General features: G+C 48.2%; 1 protein-coding gene across 2 annotated transcripts; it reads left to right on the plus strand.

The window, feature by feature from the left end:
• The first annotated feature begins 2,862 nt into the window (after positions 1-2,862).
• Positions 2,863-12,088, plus strand: zfyve28 (zinc finger, FYVE domain containing 28). Of its 2 annotated transcripts, XM_068726329.1 has the most exons (13): positions 2,863-3,023; positions 5,649-5,786; positions 5,931-6,133; positions 6,281-6,370; positions 6,502-6,591; positions 6,677-6,778; positions 6,873-8,414; positions 8,670-8,765; positions 9,202-9,365; positions 9,459-9,575; positions 9,689-9,790; positions 9,899-10,002; positions 10,109-12,088. In XM_068726329.1, the coding sequence occupies exons 2-13, from the start codon at positions 5,679-5,681 to the stop codon at positions 10,238-10,240; spliced, it is 2,850 nt and encodes a 949-aa protein (XP_068582430.1). In that variant the 5' UTR covers positions 2,863-3,023; positions 5,649-5,678; the 3' UTR covers positions 10,241-12,088. The 2 variants fall into 2 exon arrangements, with proteins under 2 accessions (XP_068582430.1, XP_068582429.1); XM_068726328.1 differs by lacking the exon at positions 8,670-8,765 and having other exon boundaries at positions 2,941-3,023.
• The last annotated feature ends 17 nt before the right edge of the window (positions 12,089-12,105 follow it).

Below are 12,105 nucleotides of genomic sequence, written 5' to 3' on the forward strand. Positions count from 1 at the left end.
AAACAGCTGTTGCTGCTGGTCGATCAGCATGTCTTGAATATTTCCTGCCTTGAACTCTCCCCCCCCCCATGATGCAATGCTGCAGGAATGTTCTCTCTTGCGTGAGGAATGCAGCAGGAGGAAGCTATAGGATGGCGTCCGTATCAAACGCTTCTTTTCTTCCTCCGTCAGCGCCGGCCTACACGCCTCAGAACTGAATGCCACCGCTCTGTGGGCCGTGTTGCGCCTTTTCTCCAGATAAACCGGTCTTTCACTGTCTCCCACTTCTCGTTTCCCGCTTCGTCGCCACGGCGTTCCTATCACAGACTCGCTTGTTGTGTAAAGTCCAGTCAAATGTGACTCCTGACCGGTGATCTCACTGCTCAGAGATTAAACTCGCTCGTGAAGATAATGACCTCCTTTTTTACAGTGGGTTTGTTTGCGTACTTTTTTTAATTAGGATTTCCTTTTGTGCTTCATTTCCCATTAGCCTACACATTCAGAGAAAACCCACTCAAATTGATTTCCATTGATGACAGCATTCTGTCTTGCTAATAATACCGTGGCTGCATATATATATATATATATATATATATATATATATATATATATATATATATAGAGCATGTGTGTGACCGTGTTAAAGAAGAGTGTGAAACACTTACTGTTGCCTGCTGTAACACAGACTCACAGTTCCCTGTTTTAGTTTGGATTAGATCCCATTTCCTGCTTTGCTCTTCCAACATATTCAGAAAACCTGACATGGCAGAGACATCAAAAGCCCCTCCCCGTGTTGATTATATTTTAGTGACATATCTCAGTCCTCCAAATAACCTTTTTAATATCCCCCCCCCCCACCAAACAAATGTCTCCCTCCTCACAGTAATAATGCGACAAGTACCCCGGCTGTAGGTTGGATCTCTGTGTTTTCTCCTTGCTGTTTTGTTTCATTATTAATGAGAGAGAGAGAGTGAGGGAACAGCACCGTGTATCATATTCAGAGAGAGAGAGAGAAGCGAGGGCCCAACGGGGAGAGCATCACGCAACAGGAAGCGCCGCAAACTTAAGGGAAAAAGGTCCTGCGAGAGCTTTCGGTAAATACCAGCGTTAGGTTTTGACTTCGTTAAGTACGTTTCCAGGCAGGCGTAAAGGATCCTGATTACCGCCTTCCAGTCTGCACAGTCACGCCGTCCTTCCGCTGAACTCCTGCAACCGTCATCGGGTCCCTGTGGTTTGTGATCATGCGGTCGCCATTTTAAAATCCATTAACCCTAGGGTAGTTAGTGTGTGAGTGCACACAGTGTCTGTGGGATCTTGATTGTATGCTCTTATTTCAGGGGTTAGGTCTAAGCAATACCAATGATCAATTGTTGCGTTTACATTTTGTGGGTGCGTCAGTGTCTCCTCCCCGCCTTGTTGTGTTGTTGCTGTGTGTGCGCGCGCTTCACGCAGCAGCGGAGAGATTTGCTGCTCTATGCTGTTCCCCCCCCCCCCCCCCGACACTCTGAGGGGAGCATGCTGGGAGATAATGACATAAATCCTCTTCGAGGGCCAGCCTCTCTCTAACTACACTCACTCTTCAGGGGAGCTTTCACACTATATTAACCTTTGTTACCGCCTCTTGTCAGGATTATTGCCATTTTTTTTTTTTTTTATCACTTACCTCACCATACTTCCCGTACTTTAAAATGTGTTTATGTAAGGACGTTTGTACGACACCATGCCTTGTGCTTCATGCGTTCATAAATCGCCCGAACACCTTTCCAAATGGGAGAACAATCTGTCGTTAAGATGGCCTCTACGGCGCCCTACTTACCTGATTTTATTTTTGGAAGTATGTTTGCTGTTCTTACTCCTGTTGCCTGGACATGACTGCTCCCTCTGAATCTCAGTTGCATGGTTTATCTGCAAGAGAATATAAAAGAGTTGCGTTCACTGTTGGTTATGCGGACGTAACTACTCCTACCTGTTAACACCAAAGTGCTGTAGTGGCACAGTGTTGTTGCTACCAGGAGGCCTGCTGAACATAATAAGTAATTCATGCGTTGACTTGACCGCAGTTTGAACAGAATAGAGCTGGTTTCCTTGAGAATTGCAGCTGTCCATGCCTGACTCTGTGACTAATGGATGAACAAAGGTCTGTCTCCTGAGCGATCCGTTCAGATCGGAGCACATCTAGAGTGATATTCCTCGCTCTGTGTTGTTGCCCGGATTTCCTCAGTCGCTAAGTTTTGCGGACGACATTAATAATTGACGTAGCGTATGAAATAGCGGGGGGGGGGGGGGACGCTGGGGAGGTTATTCACATCTCTCACAGTTTAGTTGGATTCTGTTTCTGCCGTCTCCTGATGACAGAACAACATAGAACGTTGTCTCTCCACTTTCCCAGTTATCCTGACTTGGCCCGGCCCATTTTTTTTGTTGATGTTTTGAGTCAAATAGAAATCCGGTTTGCTTTGATATTCGCAAATTCCCTCTGCTAATATTGTGTTGTTTTGAGATGTACGGTCGGCTCAGACACCGGATATATATGTGTGTGTGTGTGTGTGTCCACGGCTTCAGAGCCAGTTAGTCAAATGCACTTTGCTGTGAATAGACGCTCACTTATCCAGTGACAGAAAACCCCCCAATGACCCGTTTCAGCTTTTTTTTTTTAGTAAAACAGATGAAAGAAATCCAAAATGAGAGAATCTATTGTGTGGCTGAGGCTGTGTCTCCGAATCATCAGGCTCTCCAAGAACAACATCCTCTGGTTTCAGCATCTCAAATGTGAATGGTTTTGGGGCTTTTGGGGTTTATAACCGTGTTGTTTTCTGTGCATTGCTTTGTCCGTGTTGTTTCTCACGAACAGCGACACCGGCATTGAAAATGACCTCCTCGTGTCTCTCTGTGTCTTTGTGCAGAGGACGGACCCTCAGCTCCTGGCCCAGTTCTACTACGCCGACGAAGAGCTGAATCAGGTGGCCACTGAGCTGGACGGCCTCGACGGCAGGAAGGACCCTCAGAGATGTACGCTGCTGGTCAACCAGTTCCGCTCTTGCCAGGTCAGCGGCGAGGAACCGACAAAGTCATCATCTCTCTGTCACAAAGTTCAGCCTGTCATAAAGTTCATTCATCATAAATAACACATTAAAAGTAGCCCTGGGTTAGAGTAGAGTTAGACGACAGGTTCACAGTCTTTTTTATCTTAAAAATCTTTATGATTTCCAGTGTTTTTCGGTTTAGCTGCGGTGGAAAAATAGTAACAAAATAGGAGATTTACTAAAAGAAGACTCAGATAGACAGCATGGATTTTAACAGCGGAATGATTACAGCACCTAACACCTGACTGAGACATGGACTCCCCGTCTTTTCGTCCTCATAGTCACCTGACCGGACCTTTTCTGGCTTTGACCTGGAAGCTAAAAATAGACACCACGCTTATCACCCCCTTGTGGATACAGGCGTGGTGATACGACTGTTCTAACATCAAGCGTCTTTCTTTTTGCTGATAAGAGGCGATAAGTAGACTTTGTTTGGCCTGGGCTGTGTGTCACGTGAGTTATTAGTAAATGGTTACAAGAGCGGCTTCTTTGGGCGAGAGGCATTTTATAACCGTGGCTGTGATTTGAGCTGTTTGTGTTTTTACTCTGTGGATGAAAGCGTCTGTTAACGTACTGTATGTGGTGACGCAGGTTCAGTTGTGCTCAGGGCTGAGAGGAGCTTAGCAGGTGATGCTGTGCGTGAGTGATGGCTGCCATGCTGCGTCACGCTGAGGGAGCTGGAGGTCGTCATCTGGCCCGTTGTGCCTTAGCCTCCCCCCCCTGCCGCCTCGGCACACGGGGGGGGGGGGGGGAGGAACCGCCTAATAAGGTCATCACTTGATCCCCAACTGTTCTGCCTATTTCCCCTCCATCCTTCCCTCTGCCGATCTGTCACCTTGTCTTCGCAGTCTCTCAGGCTCTTCTCACTGTATTTCAGAAGCAGTTGAACGACCCGCTCTTTGTTAAGATGCGTCCGTACCTCAAATTAATCTCCGATTTTTGTCACCCTACAAGTGAAAATGATTAATGATCCTTAGCACTTGCATGTTCAGAGTCTTTTTTTTCCAGTAGCGTGCATCCTTAAAAGTGTTTTCTGGAGAATGAATTACATTACATTACATTACATTACAGTCATTTAGCAGACGCTTTTATCCAAAGCAACTTACAATAAGTGCATTCAACATTGGTAATCAAAAGAACTACTAGTCACCAGAAGTCATAAGTACATTTCCTTTTCCAAACAAGCATCTAAGAGCATGAAGCAGAGCATAACTCAGAGCCAAAGTACAGAAACAAGAAAAACAGTTAGTGCTATAAGTAATACGAATACAATAAGTGCTGAGTGGAAGGCTCAGGGTAGCACTTCTGAAGAGGTGAGTCTTCAGCCTGATGAAAGATGGGCAGCGACTCTGCTGTCCTGACGTCAGTGGGAAGAAAACAGCCGTGACCGGGTCGATCGGCCGCCAGGACCTCTGAGCGACGGGGCGACCAATCGCCCCGAGGCAGCAGAGCGAAGTGGTCGGGCGGGGGTGTAAGGCTTGACCGTGGCCTGGAGATAGGAAGGAGCTGTTCCTTTCACTGCCCTGTATTCTAGCACCAGAGTCTTAAACTGGATGCGAGCTCTTACAGGTAGCCAGTGTAGAGAACGGAGAAAGGAAGTTGTGTGGGAGAACTTGGGGCGATTGAACACCAGGCGAGCTGCGGCTTTCTGGACAAGCTCCAGAGGTCTGATGGCCGACGCCGGGGCTCCGGCGAGTAGAGAGTTGCAGTAGTCCAGGCGGGAGATGACAAGAGCCTGGATGAGAACCTGCGCCGTCTCGTCAGTCAGGAAGGGACGAATCCTCCTGATGTTTGTAGAATTAAGCAGTACGAGGCCCCGAGAGTAGAGGACGAGTGTGCTCAAGCCAGAAGTTTGCACTTGAACAAGCCGGTCTTTTGTCAGGCGCAGGTATCACGCCACAGTCCCTACCTCCTTGATGATATGAAACCAGCAGCAGTGAAGGTTATCATCGACGTCCCCTGCTGGGAGACGCTCGCAGACAGCGGGGTGGTACTCGTACCGGGCCAAGACACACACACACACACACACACACACACACACACACACACACACACACACACACAGCCATAAAGGAATCAGTGGTTAAGCTCTCCTTCTCAAAGCTTTTTAATCTTTCTCCTCGGGGCCAGCAGAGAAAGACGCAGTGCTGTGCCTGACGAGATTACAGTGCACATGCGGTAGAGGGAAAGGCTCATTGTAAGTCATTGTTATGGCTGTTGTACATGCCAGCGGCACATAAGCTCTTGATTAGCTCTTGCTGCGTGTGACACTGCATTTTCACTGCTAGAATTATGGGCTTAAGTTTTGTGGGGTTTTTTTTTTTTTATTGAGGGAGAATGTAACTGCAAGGGGCCGTAATGGTCTCACGTACTCGTCGACTTGTTTTCGTTCAGGCGCTAATCGATGGTCTTTAAACGCTGTAATACAATGGGCGTTCAGAAGGAGACGAAGGCCGGATTATTGACCAACATCGGCTCAACGCTGACAAAATAGTTTTTTCAGGAACAGATTTTCCACTCGCTCTCGTTTTATCCCTCCAACTAGTTTGTTCAATTTTATTTTCTGTCGCTCCGTTTCATCTGCAGGACAGTGTGCTGAACATCATCAATCAGATCATGGATGAATGTATTCCCAACGACCGGGCCAACCGAGACTTCTGTGTCAAGTTCCCAGAGGAGATCCGTCATGACAACTTGGCAGGGCAGCTGTGGTTTGGGGCTGAGGTACCGTATTCCCTCTGGCATCAGTCCAGGACAAAACAACCTTGCACAAGTCCTACGCATGTGCATACAAACATCGCACTCATTTTTACAAACGTACATGTTCTCAGTTGAATGATGATTTATGATCTACGTGTTCTTGTGTAGTGTTTGGCTGCCGGCTCCATCATCATGAACAGGGAGATAGAGAGCATAGCAATGAGGCCCCTGGCTAAGGACCTGACGCGTAGCCTGGAGGAGGTACGCAACATAACCAGAGACCAGGCCCTGAGAGACCTCAACTTGTACACGGACCGCATGAAGGACGCATTGCAACATTTCGACAGCCTTTTTGCTGAGTTTGAGCTCAGGTAAATGAAGGGCCAGGCATTGTTTGGCAATTGTAGCGATAAGATCAATCCACATTTATCATCTTCACAAGATTCTTGGTCACAAGGTCAACAACGAAGCATCGGGTGTCATTACATTCTAAACTTTCTTTTGTCTTCCATTGCCAGCTATGTGTCAGCCATGGTGCCTGTGAAGTCGCCCAAAGAATACTATGTACAGCAGGAAGTGATTGTGCTCTTCTGTGAGACTGTGGAAAGGTGAGTTTCCTGAGGAACGTTCTGAAGAATCACAGCCTAGAGAGCGCCGCCAGCTTCATCTGGAATTCACCAGAAGTGAAATAATTTAATTTAATAATAATTTTTTTTTTCCCCTTCTTCTGTTGTCCAAGGTCCCTAAAGCTGGGCTATCTCACCCAAGACATGATCGATGACTATGAACCCGCACTGATGTTTACAATCCCCAGACTAGCCATTGTATGGTAAGTGTTGACTGTCTTTTCCATTCTTCCACCCACTTCCTTGTTTTCTCCTGCCCTCTTATAGAATTTTAAACATGTTTTTTAGCGGGCTGGTTGTGTATTCCGACGGACCTCTCAACCTAGACCGAAAATCAGAGGACATATCTGAGCTCTTCCGGCCTTTTCGCACTTTATTGAAGAAAATCAGGTACAGTCCTTCAATATGGAACATCACAAATCTTTCTAAGTTATCGTTTTTTCCTGTATCGGTATTTTACAACTATCTTGCAATTCTTTTGCAGAGACCTGCTCCAGACCCTGACCGATGAGGAGTTAATGACGCTAGAAAAGAATCTGTGCATCACTCAGGACGGGGACCTGTCCGTAGACCAGGGTCAGGCCGTAGACAGCTCACCAGCTCCGGTCCAAGAGAATCAGTCATCCTGCAGCCCCGCTAATGACGCCTCCAATGGGGACAGTGAGGGTGAACAAGAGCATCTGGCTCCGTTTGTCTGTCCCAGCCAGGAGGAGGAGCTGGCGGAAGTGGAAAAAGGCTGGGAGGAGGTAGAAATGGGAGGGGAGGAGCAGGAGCAGGGCCTGCTGTGTGAGGAGGCCGAGGAGGCCGAGTTGGCCTGTTCCATGCAGTACGATGAGGAGGAACTGGAGCAGCTCAACATGATGGTGTACCGCGTGGGGGACGAGATGTCCACCTTTCTGTCTCCTCCCAGCCAGGGTCAGTCACCCGCACACCATCCGCACAGAGGAGAGGCAGGAGGCTCCAGTGGGTCTTCTAGCACCGAAGCCTCTCCCCACAGGCTCCTGGTGGGCCGGGGAAGGACAGGCATCTATTTAGAGGAGGAGGACAAGGTCTTCTTCATGGAGGACCTGGACGCGGCAGGAGACGGCATCACCAGCATTTCAAGAGAGGCCTGTCGTTGCATCACCTCTCCTTCCAAAGCACCGGAGTCTGCTCGTCCTGCGCAGCGCAAGCCGGGACCACAGCCACCCTCCGCCAGGAACGGCTGGTACACCGAAGCCCAGTCCGAGCAGCCGTGCCCACAGCCACGCAGCCAGAACGCACACTGTCCCAAAGCAAAGCGCCCTCCTTGCACTTCCGCTCCTGGCTCTGAATCTTTGCCTTACGCCAATGGATGGGAGATGGGCGTGGAGGGGACGGCGTCTGAAACAGCGGAGGTCATCGCCCACCGTATGGGTGGGATGAAGCTGTCGGCCACGGTCATCTTCAACCCCCGTTCCCCCAGCTTGACGGAGCTGGCCGTGGACAAGCTGCTGCTGCCGCGGCCAGCTCCCTCTGAGCTTGAGTCCTGCGGCCCTCTGGTGGCCACTCACTGCCTGCTCAACTCCTGCGTCTGTTGTGGGAGCTGTGAGGACGGTCATGAGGACGCCATCACTGCAGAGTCCACTGGACTTGGGTTAGGCCTCGCCCTGGGATTGGATAACCACTGTAAGACGGCGGCCCCCAGCGCCGTCTTCCAGTCGGCCGCTTGCCGGCCGCCCCCGCAAGGCCACGAGCCTCACGGCAACGGTGAGCTCGCTCAGTTGACTCCCCCTTCCTCTCGCTGCTCTGCAGAGACCCTGGACGAGGATTCAAACGCCCAGCTGTGTGACAAGTGCCTGGTCGTGTCTCCGTGGCCGGGGCGTCACTCTCACGACTCTGGCTCCAGCGGAGGGGACGGACCCTCCCCGTGCAACCACCAGCTGGGGAATGAAAAGAGGCAGCCGGCCACTGGAGGCCGACAGAGGGACGAGGAGACGGACAAGGACAAGCCAGGAACTAAAGACTTGAAGAGGGACACCAAAGAGGACAGCAGGAGGAGCTCCAGGTGTGCTGTCACTTCTATGAGTCCTTTAACTAGCTAGGATCTTTACACAATCTTGCATCAACGTAAATAGTTTTATTTCACCATATTTCGTCATATTTTTATTCGGTTGCTTTCATCCATTGTCTCTGGTTTTGCACTTTGCCTTATATTGCCTTAGTTGTATACCTTCTGTGTTTGTGTATATACATTTCTTTCTGTACTACTTTTATTCATCCTCTTTTTTTTTGGTTATTGTTTCTTTGGTTGTTTTTTTAGTTTCCAGGGCTCTCCCCTCAGCTCTGTGTCAGGTAGTGACTGTGAAAGTGTGTCGGTCACCACATGTAGTCTGTCAAGCAGTCCATACACTCCCAGGTAACTCAGCGCTCATGAAAGTGTGTGTCACTGTCATATTTGTGAATGTCTTTTTCCTGCCGGCGCTCAAAAAAAAAAAAAGAAAAGTACCTTTCCTTGCATGAAAGATCAAAACAGATGCATCGTTTGTTCCAGTCTTTATGCAGTCCTTTGTTCACATTCAGGAGTCGATCGAAGTGTCAGTCCCGTCCCATATGGGCTACAGGTGACAGCATTAATTAGCCTCCTGGCTTAGACTGTAGATTTAATTAGACAGATGTAGTATTGATTCCCATGTACATTCTGTACAGTATTCTCCTGACAGTTCGTGAAATATGTAGGGAGTGGATTTGTTTACTTTTATTTCATATGCTTTGTTTGTTAAAAAGCATTTTTAACTTTTAAAGATGACAGTGGATGAAATCTGATTTGAGTGTCTTATCTCCACTCCCTCCAGCCCTATCAGCAGTCTGACCCCCAGCTCAGGGATGTCAGAAGACCTGGACCATCAGGAGATCCAGCTGGCCCTGCAAAACGTCAAGCTGGCCGCCAGGAACAAGATCCGATCGCGCTTCCACAGCAGCAGCGATCTCATCCACCGTCTCTTCGTTTGTATATCGGGTAAAAGCTCTCGCGCCGTTGGTCCCGCTCCGTCCGCCTCTTTTTGTCTTTGCCTCATTTTCGTATCCATCGTGTGCTCTGGTGTGATCGCAGGTGTTGCTGATCAGCTGCAGACCAACTATGCCAGTGACCTTCGCAGCATCCTCAAGACTCTGTTCGAAGTAATGGCGACCAAGTGTGAGGAGGGAGACAACGATAACCAAAAGAAAGGTGAGGAGCTTGTCTTAGATATTCGATATTATCTCAAAAATGTCTTTTAAGAGTGTTTTTATTAAAATCAATCAATCTCACACTATGCAATCTTCTTGTACGGTGTCCATCAGGGCCTGTTCTGCGTAGTGCTGTGCTGGAAGACTGTGCCCTCTGTCAGGAGACCATTTCCTCATCTGAATTGGCAGCCAAGGCCCGGGACGGCCAGTTCGAAGGTCAGAGAATCCACTCAGAGTTCTGTTAATCGGTTCCTTTTCCACCCTTTTTTTTCCCCAGACGGGCCGATGGTGACTGTCCTACCTAACTTGTTTCTCTCTGTGTAGACCCTCCGGACTGGGTCCCAGACGAAGCCTGCAACTCCTGCATCGCCTGCAAGGCTCCCTTCACTGTCATCCGCAGGAAGCACCACTGTAGAAGCTGTGGAAAGGTACAATGACTCGTAGTCTGAGGGAGTCATCAAACCGGTGATTCATGCGTCGTGCGTTGCCATCATATGCATAGTAACTGATACACTATACACTGTGTCCTTTCAGATCTTCTGCTCGCGCTGCTCTTCCCATTCTGCTCCTTTGCCCCGCTACGGCCAGGTGAAGCCCGTTCGGGTTTGCACACACTGCTACATGTTCCACGTCACGCCCTTCTACAGCGACAAGGCCGCCATCTAACTCCACGTCAGTCCCCCGAAGCACACAGTCGGCCGCAACAAACATATGCAACGGACAGATCCAGGGCTGTGGCGCAAAGCGAATGCGGCGCCACCCTGGTCTACCTAATGGGATCCGTCACGTTAGCTGCTGAGCAAGGCTGCCGTGTGAGGCCATCGCAGATGACAAGACACGGCAGCCACGAGTGATGACTCGACCCCGTTTCTGCCGCTTCGGAGAGAGACTGGCGACCAAAGGGTTTGATTTCGGTGCCCAGCCGACACACGGGAAGGATTTACAAATGCTTGCCTGATCATAGAGGTGTAGAGGAGAGAGAAACGGACGAACGGGCGTTAACAGATTTTGAACTGGCATTGTGCAACAGTCCTCTGTAGCAGTTTGCGGCACAAAATCAGAACAGGCCACGTTGTTTTGATGTGTTGCTTTAGGTGTAGATGAAAGGACTTGTGACATATTTTCTTATGCTTTTGCGAGCTTCCTACATTTGCGCCAGGGCTCCCACGGGACTCTGATCACTGGAAAGAATGTACGTCACGACAACCATGTAAATAAGGACAAATCTGGTAATCGCTACACTACAATGTCTTCAGTTAACATTTGCTATTTATATGGTGACTGGAACGCAAACTTCCCCACGCTACCAAGTCCTAGTGACGCAAAATGAAAAAAAAAACAGACAGCTTTTATATTAAGATTCTTTCATGCTTTTTAATGGCAGTGAATGTGTAATTCTTTATCACAAGTTTGACCGATCAGCTCTTTATGGCGCCGGGCTGTGCCCCCGCTGCTGTTACAGTCGCACCATGGCATGTTGGGTTTTCCCCTGAGGACTCCGCTGCACACTGAGACGATTAGAAGGGATTCTCTAGTCGTCACTGTCGGGTCTTGAAGGCCCCCTAGTGGAGAGTTGAGCTCTCTTCGCTCGGTGCCCTCGTCACCATGTTGTGTACAATTCTTTTTTTTTTTTGTTCTGAACCAGAGGCCTTCTAAGGTGCTGGCCTACGGACTACAGGCCGATCGACGCCCATTTGATTTCTCTTCCTACTCACGGCTCGTTATAGTGCAATATTACAACCAACTGCAATGGTCCTGCACACTTTAGAGACGACACTTAGCTATTTAAATTGTAGTTATAGGCCGAGGCGATGAGTTGTGCTGATTTTGGGTTTACAAATAGTGATTTCCAGCTTTGGCTCTGGTGGTTCTGTTGAACAGGAACAGATATTTTTGTCATTTGCACCTGACTTCCTTCCTGCTCTTGAATCTGCTTCCATTGAATGAACACGTACGAAGTATCTTCCATGCTCATGATATAACAGAGAGTGTGTGTGTGTGTGTGTGTGTGTGTGTGTGTGTGTGTGTGTGTGTGTGTGTGTGTGTGTGTGTGTGTGTGTGTGTGTGTGTGTGTGTCTGAAAGGTCGGAAGTGGATCCTCAAATATGGACCTTTTTGAGCAACATCGATGAGATATCACCATCATGTCCGTTCTGCTCTGACCTAAAGCAGTTTCTCAGGCATTACATAATCAAAATCATTCACTTGCTCTCGGATCAATTTTATTTTCATCATAGAACGTATGAACTCACTTTGAAAAGGTATGGTTTTTTTTTTTTTCCTTTTTATAAAGAACAAAAATAATGTATGAAGCTATAATTACTTTTATGTGAAATACGAGGAATCATGCAGTAGTTGAAGGGTGGGACATCCAGTTATCGTTTCAGAGTTTGGTCTTATTTTGTAAAATTAATTTCCATGATGAGAGCTGTGTAAAATATTCAACAAACAAATAATGTTATATAGTTTTAAATGCGATGTATATTGAAATAAATTACTTTTTTCCTGTTTAAAAGGTTGACTGATAACATC

This window comes from Cebidichthys violaceus, unplaced genomic scaffold (assembly GCF_023349555.1).
Source record: "Cebidichthys violaceus isolate CVI_PGR_0920_01 unplaced genomic scaffold, fCebVio1.0.p SCAF_39, whole genome shotgun sequence".
NCBI lineage: Eukaryota > Metazoa > Chordata > Actinopteri > Perciformes > Stichaeidae > Cebidichthys > Cebidichthys violaceus.